Source organism: Chaetura pelagica, unplaced genomic scaffold, assembly GCF_000747805.2.
Source record: "Chaetura pelagica isolate M959 unplaced genomic scaffold, ChaPel_1.0 scaffold69, whole genome shotgun sequence".
NCBI classification, from domain to species: domain Eukaryota; kingdom Metazoa; phylum Chordata; class Aves; order Apodiformes; family Apodidae; genus Chaetura; species Chaetura pelagica.
This window is the reverse complement of record NW_009970724.1, coordinates 9,923,386-9,938,396: the sequence shown is the minus strand read 5'-3', so window position 1 is coordinate 9,938,396 and position 15,011 is coordinate 9,923,386. Positions and strand designations below refer to the sequence as shown.

General features: G+C 37.2%; 1 protein-coding gene across 1 annotated transcript in view; it reads left to right on the top strand.

Moving 5' to 3' along the window:
• DPYD (dihydropyrimidine dehydrogenase) overlaps positions 1-15,011 on the top strand; it is a 308,687-nt gene that overhangs the window by 241,292 nt on the left and 52,384 nt on the right. Inside the window, exon 19 of the mRNA XM_010006772.1 lies at positions 4,973-5,115. Coding sequence (XP_010005074.1) covers positions 4,973-5,115 — 143 coding nt within the window. The remainder of the gene's footprint in view (positions 1-4,972; positions 5,116-15,011) is intronic.

The window sequence follows — 15,011 nt, the reverse complement described above, 5'->3', positions numbered from 1 at the left end:
AAGAACATACAGAATAATTGCAATCAGAAGGAATGCAATGCAAATGAATTGTGTGTATTTCCTGGGACTGTTTGCAAATGCAGATTATATATATATATATATATATATGCACATATATATTAGATAGATAGATAGATAGATAGATAGATAGATAGATAGATAGATAGATAGATATAAAGTACTTTGATCACCAGTACGAGATAACATACATGTTATGCAGAAAATGTCTTTAAAAAGAATTATGTTTTCTCTGTTTTTTTCCTAACCTCCAAAACATTCTTATCTAATTACTTCCTGCAGCATTGGATTCATCATCTCCAATGCCTGAACTTTCCCTGACCAATTCTCTTATATCATGCTTTTTCACCCAAATTTGGTATTTGTTTTTATTGGCTCCTTTTGTCATTAGCTTTATTAATCTTAACAGCCATAGTAACAAAAATATCAGCTGTCTTCCAAGGATGTATTTTACAGAGGGAGGGAGGAAGGAAGGGAGGTATTGCTTAGGTTTTCAGATTATTTTTATTAGCAGCACAGATCTCATCAGTAATTTATTAATAAAAAAATAATGTATCAGCTAATTTTTCCTTGTAATATTTAGGCTCTGGTGTTTAAATACGATATTAATAATTGCAGTGTAGTATAATATAATGCAAATTAAAAATAAATTTTACTTCACAATTCTGAGGAATGGGGAGAATTATGTTCCAAATTCATTTTTATTCCATCTAGTCACCATAGATATAAAAATTTGCTTTTAAGTCATTTACTAACCAAAGGTAAGAGCATTTGCTTTCCTTTTAAAGCTGTTTCTTTTGCTGACGAAGAGTTTGATAAAGCCCATTCAGACTGTCTCAAGATTTAGACTCAGTATTATCACCTGAATTGATTCACCTAAGTTCTGATGGCTGTGTTTAGTGGACCCAGATCAGCGTTACCTAAAGGCCCATTTAGAGCTGCTCCAAATAAGTGTTAAAGACTTTAAACTGGTGCAATATATTGCAAGTGAGAATGTAGCCCACTATTCAAGACACCTGTGACTGTTTTCTTTTTTTCCCATTAGTGGATCAAGAAGGTCTGAATTGTTTCTGCTAGGAATTTCCAAAGTTACTGGGTTTTTTGAAGCTCAATGCCAGGCTTCTCCTTGAGGAAGGCATTAAATTTGGCTCTCAGGGCTCAATCTAATGAACATTTTTGGTGCTTTACAGAATCGAGTCCTCTGGGGAATCCAAGAACTTATGAAGTTGTAATAAAATGTGTCTTCTGGCACCGGTAAATGGTTTTTTACATCTGAAGGAAAAACACACAATCAAACAAATAAGGAGCTATAGTACCTTACATCAGTTTGTCACCATTCTGCAATCCGCAGAGGACAAGGGCAGCTCTGCCTACCTGCGCTGATCAGGGAGAGGCATTTAATTGATGTATGTTCTGCTTTGGCAGAAAGGACAAAACTTTAAGGCAAGAAAAAGGTCAGGGACTCTTCCATCATATAATTATTTCATTGTTTTAATCTTTATATAATAACAAGTATTCATTCCATAATTAGTAGGAGACTTGAAAGTTATTTTCAACATGGAGTAGCATCTGATGCCCTAGCTATTTTTCTATCTGTCAGTCATTTTCAAACCTTACTCCTCTGCTTGAGGTATGAATAAATGGACTTTGTTTATTAAACCTAATTATTTTACAGCGAGGTGAATTATAGCAACGTAGCATCTGGTAGCAGCTGTAAAGCTACAACCACATCAGCAGTTTCCCCAGCTACTGGTGTTTAACTAGTGGAATTAGAGGATCCAATATGCTAAAGTATATGGTAGATGCTTATTTTTAAACATGTGAGCAGTCTTTCAAATGCATGCTGGATTTGGACTTCAGCTTCTTAAATGCCATTGGATTTATCAGACAGCATTCTGAAGATTCTCCCTACTGCTTACAATCTTTTAATATTTGGCATTCAATCTCCTTTATTTCAACTTTTTTAAAACTCCATCTATGTAAAATTCTTTAGTGGAATCTATTCCTTTCCTATAGTGCTCCTATGAAAATGCAAGAAAATAGAGACTCTAGGTCAAATTCAATGCTCATTTGCTTTTTTTTATGATTTGTCTTTTTTTTTTTTTTTTAATGGCTTGGCACAATTATTGTTTGTATGCTCTCTGAATTTTGTGTTTTAATCTGGAAGGTTTTTTCACCATTTTATGAGTCAGTAGCATCTCTGTTACAATCACATTGGATTCCAGACCAGAAGCTTTTATTGCAGAAGGTGAAGCTTCTGAAATGTTGATCAAAAAATATATGGGAGAAAGGCTGATGTGCTTGTTCAGTATTCTGTAAACTAAAGAAAAAAATGCTGGGATGAATAACGACACCTCGGTCTACTCTCTGATTGTCATTAGATCCATGTGTTTACTCTCATCAGAAGCACTCCTTAAATGTTTTTTAATTCATTTGGGTGAATTATGGATGAATGGAATACTTCTGTGATTGTACCAATTTATCACTAATTTACTAATCACCAAGTGTAAGTAATAACTCATGAATATCAAGTGCAGCTAGTACTAAAAAGTACCTGTGTTCCATAATAAATTCTAAGTCTCATTGCCATGTCTGCTAGACTTCATCAAATCATATACTTGATTTCTTTGGGCTGAATGAAGGCCTTTCTGATTATCTATTGTGCTGAAACTCTAAATAAACTGTCATTTGCTCCTTTTCCTCTACTGACCATTATACAAAGACATTTAAGTGAGAAAGTGGCTAATTTGATTAGACTGAAGAAAAGAACAATTACATTCTCAAAATATTTTCTTATGGAACTCTTTGCTGCAAGGTATCATTAAGGTCAAGGGTCTATAAGGCTTAAAAACTGATTCAAGGCAAACTCTCACAGATGCATTGGGGTTAAAAGAATATAAACCTTCATGACTCAAGGCAGATGTCAGGTTTTAACTCATGCAGATTGGGAAGAAATTTCCCTCTAGCCACATGATTTCAGAGTTACCATGATCTGTATTATTTCACCTTTCTAAAAAATAACTACCTCATCACAGTGAGATTATGGACCATCTGTGTCAGTGCTTGAAAGCAATATAGCAAGTCCAATGCTTACCTGTAGCCTCAATTTCAAACACTGAATATTTGGAGAATTTAATTAACAAGTGTTTTTCAACTAGTTACATTTAATGGTTTTGGCTGTGTAGTGTCTGTCTTGGCATGTATGCCCTCCAAAAGACTTTATTTATAAATCTGTGAGAGCAAACAACATGGTTTGGGGTTTTTTTAATTATTATTATTTCAATCTCAAATCTTTTTCTAAGACTGGACCATAAATTCTGTCATAATATTTTCTCTTGGACACTAGCAGATCTTCTTTCAGATAATCGTTCTGGTCCTTTCAACCACATTATAATCAATCTAGCTCAAATGATGGCAAATACTCATCAGAGTCCTGTGGAAAGTCCTTCAGCTCCAATTCCTTTCTGTTATTTGTTCTGGTGTGTTCTTTAAGGCAGTTTTGGTGAGATTGCTAAATTTTGTGAATCAGGCTCTAGTTTTCACCAAAAACACACTGACAGGGTTAGGCTGTCCATTTATGCACATTAAAGTTTATATGCTGAAAACATTTTATCTCTGTGTAGTCTCTGTTAAACTAGCTAGAAGTTTTTGTATCAAGCCTGTGAGCAATCCTGATCCATGATGGGCTTGAAAGAATGTCCAGTGTCTTGATGGCAGGTGGAAAAGCCTGTCTGATCAGGCAACAAGTCTTGCTTTTTGTTTAGGTGCAGAGATCAGCTATTGAAGAAAGAGGAGATGCTGTATTAAGTATATAATGAGAAGGTGTCTATCCTGAGGCAGCAGAAGTTGTCATTGCCCAGGAAGATAATTCTGTGCTGAATCCAGAGCAGGTGTCAATAAAGACTGCTTAGCTGAGCTTTCGGGTGTGAATGTGTTTAATATTGACGGGCCAAGGTCTCCTGTGAATTCAGAGTTGTCTGTCAGGGTTACAGTGATGGGCAGTGGTATGTAGCAAAAGGCAGTGTAAGCTGAAGACAGAGTATTTTTAATGGTTAAGACAAACCAAATTTCAGTTTTCTGTAATGGAAAATTACCTTGAGAAAACAGCTCCTTGACAAAGTGACAGTGCAGCTGTCCTGTTTGAAACACAACATGACAGTTTTTGTGCCCTGAACTTGTGTGGGATCATTCTTCTCATTCACCCTTCCAGCTAGACTGTGGAAAGTCTTACCTGATGCACAAGCAAGGAAGGGGCTCTTTCTAGAGCCAACACAGTGTATTGAGACTTTAATCATGGTTCCCCTAAATGTAGCAGGGAATTGTCTTGCTCAATGTCTATAAACCATTTGAAAATGCAAGCTCCAGTCTTGGAAAAAAACCCATAAATGAAAATATTTTTTTTCTTTTGAGCTCCTGACTATAATGTTAATAGTTAAAAGGAGTTTACTTAAAGGAATATCTGACTGTAAACATCCAAAGGGGAAACAGTAAATAATATATGAAATGTCATGTGCAGTGAAATGGCAGTTTTAAATAATTTTTAAGCAGGCATACATAAATGAGATGTTCCCACTTACTTGGCAACATCTATGTTAAAAAAAAAAAATCAATCTGATCCTTTATGTAAAAACATAGATCTCTCTGACTAGATTGTATGGTAAAATATTGCTTTCTGTCTCAGACATTGTTAGGCTTTCTTTTGAGCATCAGCTAAAATGTTCATGCCAACTTTGCAATGTTAGTCCACATGTTTCTGTGATTTTCTTTATTTCAGCCAAATCCCTAATCCAAGTATTGATACCACTTGAAACCCACCTGGTGTCAATTTATAAATGGATATAACATCTGCATCTCAGAATTCGATCTTATTTTCTGAAGTTCCTACCGTGAGGGATGTGCAAATTACACCAAGGTGTGTTCCCATGTTGCTAACAAAATGTTCTGTTTTCTGCAGGCAATGCTATTAGGCCCATCGCCCTCCGTGCAGTGTCTGCCATAGCTCGTGCTCTCCCAGGCTTCCCCGTATTGGCAACTGGTGGCATTGATTCTGCTGAAAGTGGGCTTCAGTTTCTGCACAGTGGGGCTTCTGTTCTGCAGGTACATTTTCTTTCTTTGAAACATTGAAATTAAAATAATTGTAATTAAAACCGTACTGTATCTTCCTTTCAAACATTAGGCTAGTGGGGGTTTTATACCACTGAAAGTAATATTCATGTTTTTGGCTTCTTGCTAAGAGACAGACATTCATTTCAGATGGAGGAGGAGCTGCTAAAAGAAGACTCTGGGTGTCACAATACCATTCTGGGAAAGGGCTAGTCGTGAGTGTGTTTTCCCTCTTTTCCTCTGACCTGTAGGATTTAAACTTTAATCATCTCTTCCTTTTCATACAAACAAGGTTGACAGAGGATTAATCTTGAGCTATCTGATCTTCCTTTATCTCAGTTTTGTCTTCTGCAAAGAGCCTTTTCACAAGGAGAGGGATTTCAAAGAGCACCACTTTAGTCCCACTGGGAGCAGGTTTAAAGTAATTCTTGTTTATCCAGACATCTGTGTCCCTGAAGCATGTTATTGAGACAGGAGGTGCAGAGCTTTACCTACTGCCTATGGTGCTGGCATTGCAGCCCACTGTATTGGAGTGACTTCTTGAGCTGCATGTAGTAGTTGATGCTGTTTACAGTGCCTGATGGATTGTTTTGAGGTCCTGGCTGGATTGGCATGGTTAGTTAGTTCCTATTATGGAAGGAAGCCTTGGTGGTCTGTTATTATGGGCATCGGGAAATTGGCTGGAAGATCAGCCCCTTACCTGCTCTACTAGGCATGTCAAGGCACCATTGCAGCATAAATGCTAGAATGGCTGATGAGGAGTAGGTGATGGTTACGTTGTATTATTCCATTATATATTGTTACCTTGGGGTAGGTATTCTTTCCCTCTACCTGTAATTCCCATCATAAACAACAGCAGCTGTAGATATTGGCTCTGTGTCACTGTGGGATGAGTGGAGTAGTTTCATTCCACAATTCATTTTGACATTAAAATTAGATTCAGTGTGACCATCTCTTCTGCACAGTGATGGTGTCTGCTCAGTTTAGTCATTTGCTTGCTATATTTCAGAAAAAAAAAATAAATAGACCAACTCAATGTTTTGATTTGCACATTTGTTTTGATAATGTACATCAAAAAGTTAGCATCTCTGAGAGCTGCCATAGAAGGCTATTGATTTTTGATAGACTTACTATGGTCTTTGGATTTATAAAGACCATTTTTATTTAATTTTTTTGATGTTTGTATTATAATACTTCAAAGTGTTTTTTTTCCTATGACTAGGCAAAAAAGATCTACCTTACTTAATGATCTGAGAGCTTCTTCCATATAAGTACTAAGTAACAAGGCAGATTACAGAGCACCATTTGTCTGCAAAAAAAGTAGGATTGGCAAGAAAATGTTTTTAGTGCTATAGATGCATTTCATTTATTATTGCTAATAGAGCTGCAGTTTTGATGACTCTGTAACAATATAATGTGATCTGAACTGCAGAGTGGAATGATTTTCTGTTCTGTGTCTGCTATATCTGTTTCTGGATGACTAAAAATGAAGGTTTTTAATGTCATTTCTGCAGTTTTCCTTTAAATAGACTGTGTAGCTGTTCATTTTTTATTATTTCTTTTCTTTTTTGTTGATTTGCCCAATGGCAATGGGAAATTCTAAAATATAATTTAATGCAGACATCCCAGACAGTGGTCAAGAGAAAGAATATTGGATTTGCAAAATAATAATTATTGTTTTCCTTTTAGTCATAATCAAGTTCTCTGGAACTGCTACCAGAAATTACTTGGATCTATATTGGTCTTCTGCCTTTTGCAGAAGAGTTTCTCTTTTCAGCAGAATTTTCCCAGAGGGGGTGAAAAAAACTCTTCTTGTCCCTAGTCTTCTCTGGTTTAACTTAAATAATCTCTAGAACAATTTTAAACTCCTTTGGATCAAACCTATCCGCTAAGCTTGAGTGGCTTATTTCTGTTTCAGTAAAGTAGGGAACTCATTTAAACTAATCTGAGATAAATGGATTCTAAAGCTTCTGTGTAGGTAAGGATCTGAACTAGTTCAATTACATTTATTTAAAAATAAGCCTTTAGTAAACTTCATGCAAGATTGTGAGTACACTGTGTAAGTCTTTCCCCTCATCTTGGCAAAGGCAAATGGAAGGCAGAGGGAAACAAGTAATCTCTATAGACAAGAAATAGACTTGACTGGGACTAACCTGAAACTCTTGCATGCTGTTCAGGCAGGATACATTGTGACAGAGAAAAGAAGACAGCTTCATCTTCACAGGTCATCTTTGAAACCTTATAAGGCTTATAAGAATCATTGCCATTTTTTTCCTTCCTAACAAAGTCATATGAATAGCCAGATAATACTTTCCCATGAATCCCAGTCTCTTTCTATCATGTCCTTGTTATCAAAGTCCCAAGATGTTCCTTCTTCAGCAGTCAAAACCTCTGTTGCCTAGTATAATTGACAGTTCACTTCTGCTTTCTCAGTACCAAAATACTGAGCAAAACCAGAATTTTGAGATAGCATCAAATAAAGTGATCTACTGAATGATTCCATATACTAAGCTAGAACTGTACTGGGGGAATTCATAAGTGCTTCCCATAACCTTATCCTAAGTGTCTGCTTAGGACACTATTGGAGATAGCGCTGAATAAACACTTGGACTGACACAATACTGCACATTTTTTTATCTTACTTCACATTTCCAAAACCATGAGGACACCTTATAACTGATCCAAAGGTGGAAAGCAAGTAGCCTGGGCTTTGGTGGTGCTGGAGTGAGCTCTGTGCTCAGCTGTGCTGAATGAGCAGTGGTCTCAAAACCTAGGAGCGGGTACTGCCACTGCTGCCACTGCCCTGCTACACAGAATAGCTGCTGGATGTTTCCTCCTTAGCAGCATTTTGAAAGGGTAGGGAAGGTCAGTTCATCCAGCATTAAACATGGTCTGATACCACTAAGCAGCACAGATTGTGTAGGTTTATTCATGGAGCCCAGCTATAGAGCCTAGGAGAGCAGCATTCTCATGGCCATTGGGCTTCCCTTCATTTTGCCTAGACAAGAGTCTCGTGTCTTCTCAGTCATGAAAGGTTGATGCTTATGGGCTAAAATAATACAAAGGCTTTGTGTGAGTTGATTTACTTGTAATGTGGTATATCTCTAGAGAAGAGGTTTATGAATAATAAATGTGCCTCCATTAGAAGTAAGATCAGATTTTTCTCTGCATCTGTTTCACCTACAATCAGTGCTCCATTATTTTTCTCTAATTCCTTTTATTTTTAAAATGTAGGGATTTATTTTCCATTTGCAAAATGATCATATACAGGAATGCAAGTCAGGAGTCAGGTGGTAAGCTGTATTTGGATATATGCTATAACCATCTCAAGTGGTATTAAGCAAGTATATGAGCAAATGGTTTGGGGAGAGAGTTTCACACATTTAAAGTGTGCTCTATCCCCTACTTTAGAAGATGGAGGGCAATATCTTGGTGGTGCTTCTGGCAAAAAGTTCATGTGTAAGAAAGTCCTTCAAGAGGTACAGAAAACAAACTGGATCATTTTAGTCAGTAATACCCAGGATTAAATTTTATGCAACAGTTTAACAGAGCTTTCTTCCAATTTATGGACTTCAGAAACAATTGCAAAAAGACCCCACATTTTTTTCTTTGTTTTTTTGCACGAAAAATGCCAAAACATTTCAATCATTCTTCAGCTGATTCCATAGCTCTATACATTTTGTAGCATACTCAAATTCATTGATCCTTTTTCAATACAGGCATGAAATATTTATTTTTTTAAAAAAGCCAACTTAATTTATGGAGATAATCCTGCACTAATAGCATAACAAAAGCTTCAGAAATGTCTAGCTGCATCTTCCTGAGGTACAGTTCATTACTATAGGCTTCCAATGGGGCTGCAGTTGGGTTTTTTGTTCTTTTTTTTTCTTTTTTTTTTTTTTAATTAAGCTTTTTTAAAAGCCCTGATTTATCAAAATAAGATGCAGATCAGATTGTTATTCATCTTTTGCATCATGTATGTGATTTACCATGTCACATTGATGGTTTGTTAGATTTTTGCAAGGCTTTGAAAGAGAAACACGTTTTTCATAGTCATTGTCTCACTGTAACAAATTAAAAATTGAGACAGTTATAGAAAATTCTAGTGGGAAGAGAAAATGCATTATGGAAAAAGCAATAAAAGCGTAAAAATATTAAAGTAAAAATCACTTCACAGTAGCCTGTATGATTCAATTGTAGATCAATATTGTGTAGTTAATGCATTAGCAGTAGAGCATTAATTTGCAATTACCACAGGTGATCTGATCCTCTGTGTTCTGTCCATTGACATAAATGACCTTTTGTTGAAAGACATTCTGCAGTCATTATTTCTACCAGATGTAATGAAAAAAAAAGGTAGGACAAAGGGATACTTTCTGAAGTATACTTGTTTCATGGTAGAGTCTCTTCACATTATATTCTGGTATGGAATAGTTTTGTTAATCTTGAATATTGGTTGTTAATGCATAACGAATGTGGGTTCTTCTTCAACAAATTTCTTGCCATGTGTGGAGATGACACATGTCCCCTTTTGCTCCAACCTGGATTGTTCTACATAGCAACTATTTAAAATCTACCCATATGATGCTGCTTCCCAGCAGGCAGCCTGGGGGTTTGCCCTCAGTCCTGTTTCAGACCCACCTGCATCCATCTCTGTCTCCCACTTGCAGTTCTGTTCCTATGGACACTCTGCTCTTGTCCTGACCAAGTCATTTCCAGCCCATGCACACCTGCTGGCCCTGGACCTTCACCATGACCCTTCTCATCTCTCAGACAAGGGAATAAGGTGGGAATATACCCCACCTGAGAGACAGAGCTGCTGCATTGCTGGATCTGCCATGTGCCCTTCTATCCTTTCCCAAACCAGCTGCATATGAGGCCACAGGGATCTGAGGGAGAACAAAGTCATTCTGGACATATGACAGCCTGTGACAGGAAAGCAATAGCTAAGTTTTTTGCCTTTGCAAGTTTAAAGTCTCCCTCCAAAACAGATCACTGTTATTTTTATGAGACTAGTTGTGGGTTTTGTAATGTTTTCAAGGAGCATTCTTATTGGTACCTCTTTGGAGCCAGAGTCTCAAGGGATTCAGGACAGTTTTATTATTATTTTTCTTCAGATGGCTTTCTACTGAAGCATTTAGCTGAGGGATTTTTGTAACAGCAGGATGGCCCTTTGTGTTTGAACAAACAAGCTTTTCCATCACAAAATAGTGGGACTTGCACTATGAGAGAACATTGTTGTTGCATTTGTGCAAATGTGAAATCCTGTGAGGAGCCCTTCTATATTGTATAAAATGCTCTGGGTATCAGAAAATTTAATTGCTGAATGACAGGGGGGAAAAAAAAATCCATTTCATAAACATTATGTCATATCTTGATGTTTAGATGCTGCTATTGTCTCCATCCCAATGAAGTAAATGTATGTTGTAATGATTCATCATATTTTTCTCATATTTTTTTTAAATTTTCATTAATGTTCCTGATGCAATTTCTCTGTTTTTTATGGCTACAGAGTTGAAAAGTAGAAAGCTAGTTCTCTATGCATTTAATTAGTGTTTTTTAACCCTTCTCAGTGCCCCTTCAGGTCATTGAAAACACTGATACTTCATTCAAGTGAGGACTAGATAAGGACAAAAGTTTCTCATCCAGGAATTACTGTTTGTGCCATTTAATGGTATGGACAACGAAAAATTAAAAGAGATTGAAGTAATGGGAGTGACAGAGTAAGACCCTCTGTTTTATAATTCCAGGTTAAGTTTACACTGGTGACATGAAAAAAAAATATATTTTATCTTGTAGTGAATAGCAGTGATTATGAATACAGAAGAATGGCTGTCTTTTTTGTGCCTAACATCAGCTCTGTGCAAGCAGAATGAAGTCTGGTGAGGGCTGCAAGTCTTAAACTACCACAGGATGCCATCGTGTGTGGCAGATCAAGGCTGGAGTTGTCCTGCCTGGACTTGCCAAGAGTCCTCTGCCCCTAGCCCATCCTTAGACCAGCACATGGGGAGAACAGAGGCTGAAGGGCTTTGTGCCAATCAGAGAGTGCAACATGGCTGGATATGCCTGAGAACAAGCACATTTTGGCTCCAGATGGACACTGTGAATTTTCTGACCCAGGCTGTGGCCCAGCGTAGAAGAACAAAACCTTTCTGTACAAAGCTGTCCCCAGTACAGAGAAGTTAAGATGTTGGAGATAACTCTTCTCTCGCCAATTAAAATGATGAGTGAAGAATAGATTGCTAGACACAGTGGCAAGCCTTCAAAATTGTACAAGATCAGATTCAAGGGATGGCTCTTTACATCCACCACCAATTTTAAGGAAAAAAAGTACCACTTAAGGCAAAACCACTTTTCAGATAAAGTCCTTTGATCAAGATAAATGTAGTCTTATGTAGAAATCGCAGGGTTTAACTCCTATTCCAAAAGAAACGCAATATGTGTTTGTGCTTTTGCATATCCTTAGTCACATTTGAGGATGTGACTTTTTGGCTGTTTTCACTGAAATTCACCGGAGAATATACAGTATTTTGCTATAACAAGTTTTGAGAAAACAAAAAAGTCAGGCAGAGGAGAGAGCGTATCTGCATTCCTTCACTGTAAGTGCGAGTGTGCTATGAGCTCACCTTTAGTAGACCTCTGAGAATCCACATGCGACAGCACAGTTCGGATGGTGTCAGCCACAGGAAAGGCTTTAATTGGCAGTCACACCTTATTAGATGTCAGAGAACCCAACCACCAGACACAGAGCTGCTGGAAGCCAGATATCATTAGCCCCGTTCCTCACAGAGCTGCACACTTAAAAAAGTCTTCAATGGCCGCAGCACTGAATGGAGTGGCCCTTCTCTGCAGAGCTGAAATTTACAATACGTGCAGAAACAAAAGAGGGAACAAAGTGCTGTTTGAAGACATCGACGTAAAATCAAAAGAAAAATGAATGTGAAAGAGAAAAGAATTGGGACAGACATACTCAAAGAAATCACTTCTGATAAACATTTCATTATTTTCTGCTTTTTTCATAGCTCAGTGCTAATTACAGAAACTCAGCCTGTTGTCAAATGCCTGTCTGACTTAACTAATAAATAAAAAAATTCATTAGAGGACTGCCACTCTTGTTCCATTGAAGATGCTTGGAATGGAAATTGCTAATTGATAGTAAGAATTTTCTGTGAGAAATCCTTTTAACGGAAATCAGAATTTGTCAAACAAGAGCAATCTAGAAAGTTTTTTGTTATATTTGAAAAAATATAAATTAGAACAAATTTTCATTATTGATTTTTACTTTTATTAGCTTGTCACTTTTAATGAAAAGTTGCAATATTCAAATCGGCACATTGTAAAGTTACAGAGTAAACTCCAAGCTAATAATGCCTTTATTTTTGTGCAGTTTTGCAGTAGTTTTAAATTTTATTTAGAGCTTCATAGGGGATTTATCTATCAGGTTTCCTTTATTTCTGATCATTTCACCAGCTAGTAAATGAGATCTGCATCGTAGAAAGGATTGTTATTTCATAATCTTCTAAGAATGAATTCAAGATCATTGTTCATTCTTATAATGGATTCTCATGCAAAGTAGGTTTAACTATCAATGAATGGTAATAATTCTTTCATACCAATTAGGTCTTGATTATCAGCTTGAATACTGTCCTATACCAGTCACTCCCAGCCTCTGTAGAGGATTTTTTCTCTACTTTTATACCTGGGGACACTGTCTACCCTTCTTCCCTGGGTGTAGTGACATAAGGACTTAGAGGGTTGAGGAGATGTGAAGAATGATTCCTTTGACAACACACTCTCTCCATCTCTCTCAGGGATCCACAATATTGTTTGTCTTTCCAAAACCCTGAACCGCTGCTCCATTTTTTAATGTGGATTCACACTGCTGATGTGGATTCGTGCTGCTATTGTCTTATATGAACAAACACAGAGCTGTTGTCCTCCCTGTAGGTAAAACCACACGATATGAATTGACATCAGGTGAGTTTTGTTTAAAATTTCACGAAGTAAAAGAAACATGGAGATGACTCTTCAAACGAGGCTCATTTAAGTGCTGGAGAAATATGGGCAAGTTGTTTTACTCAGCTCAGGTTCCTTTCAGACATGAAACTAGCTCTGTTTTAGACAGAGTTCCCCTTGTGTATCAGTGTGGTGACTGAAAATTGAATCTGAAAATGTGCTCAGCTCCTTGTTGGATATTGAAAATGTAAATAGAAGGAAAGATTAGCACAGTGGAAAATGCTGAATTTCTTTTTTTGTTACTGCCATCTCCAGTAATTACTTAGGGAATTTCTTGTGTTTTGCTTTAAATTATACATATTGTATCTGCAGGGGACATGTCTTCCAAAAAGAGAAACTGTGAAATATTCAGGATTACAAAGCTCTGCCATTGGAGAAGTTTTTCTCAGAAACATTATTGGTCATACAAAAAAATACACATGTACAAAATTTCCCTTTTTGCAATGTGACATCTCCGTTGATCTTTGAGTCAGAGGCTGTAGCTGGCAGTGAGAGGAAGGAATGGAGAGCAGGCAGTGGCTCTGCAGAGCAGGCTCTGCTCAGGACAGGAATGGTCCTGCAGCCCGTGCCAGCACGGGCATGTGCTGCTGTGCAACTCAGCTCTGACTCCACACGAGGCTCCCTGGAATCTGGTGACCAATCTGCCGGTTTTCCTGGTGGTAGAAAAATCTTTTTTCTGCCCAGGAATGACGGAGCAATCTGGGAATATAAGCCCTAATGCCTTTTTGAAGGTTTGTTGGTTTATTTTTCCTCTTACAACACAAGCCCCCTGACACAGCTTGATCTGGCTGGAGAGAGATCCTTTTATCCATGCAATTCAAATGAAAGAAACAAAGAGAGAAACCATTTTTCTGAAGCTGGCAGTACATTTAAGAAAGGGTTTAATTTCCTTCAATATGTAAGTTATGTTGCTTCTTTTCTTCCTGATATTTATTATTTGGAAAGAGATAGGTAAAAAAATCCCTAAGGAAACATGGAAGTGGGTTTTTATCTTGGACGTGAAGGACTTGGTGGATCAGAACTATTTTATACACATGAATCTCACTGTTCAATGGACACAGCAGCTGCTGCACAAATTCATACAGGCAAGCTGATAAAGGATGAAAGTAATTTTAGCTGAAATAAAATGTGAGACTACTGGAGGGAAAGACTCACAAGGATGAGGGGTTAATAATTACAGGACTGAACTGAGGTTCCAAAATGGAAAAATTGCTTTTCTGTTTGATTTTGAGAGGTCTGCAGCTTTCAAAATTTGGGTCACAGGAGGATGTCCCTCAGTAGGTGATTCTCATTAGAGTTTGTTGGAAACTTCTTTGAGGAAACTATTTTTCAATGACAAGTTTAATCAGAATAGGTCTGGGTTCAAATCTCTGCTTTGTTTGATTCAGAGTGTCCTGGGATGAAGAATGCTGAAGTTTTACCTTGGCTCCATTATGCATTCATGAACTTGAGTATTACCAATGAAATAGTTATTCTGTCATGGGGAAGTTTAAGGATGGAAAAGTTTTCCAATTCAAACCAATAACCAAAATTCTAAAAATGTGTAAAATTAACACATTTAAAGAAAAAAAAAATGCTATTTGGGTGAATCAAATCTTTGTTTCAGTCATTTTGCTACTTATTTTAGTTCTGACCTTTTCATTCCAATTAACTTGGATTGCAAAACAGACGTTTTCAAGTTAAATGGAGCCATTGCATTCCATGTTGTCAAATATCACATATTGGTTATTCTGAAACTCTTTTCCACACGTTTTTCAGAACACAGTTCTTTCCTGCAAAGCGTGCTTTCCTAGAACCATACTCACTTCTGACAAATATGCCTTCCCTGAAATGGAATAACAGACCAACTCCAGTCCAGAGAAGATGGCATTCCT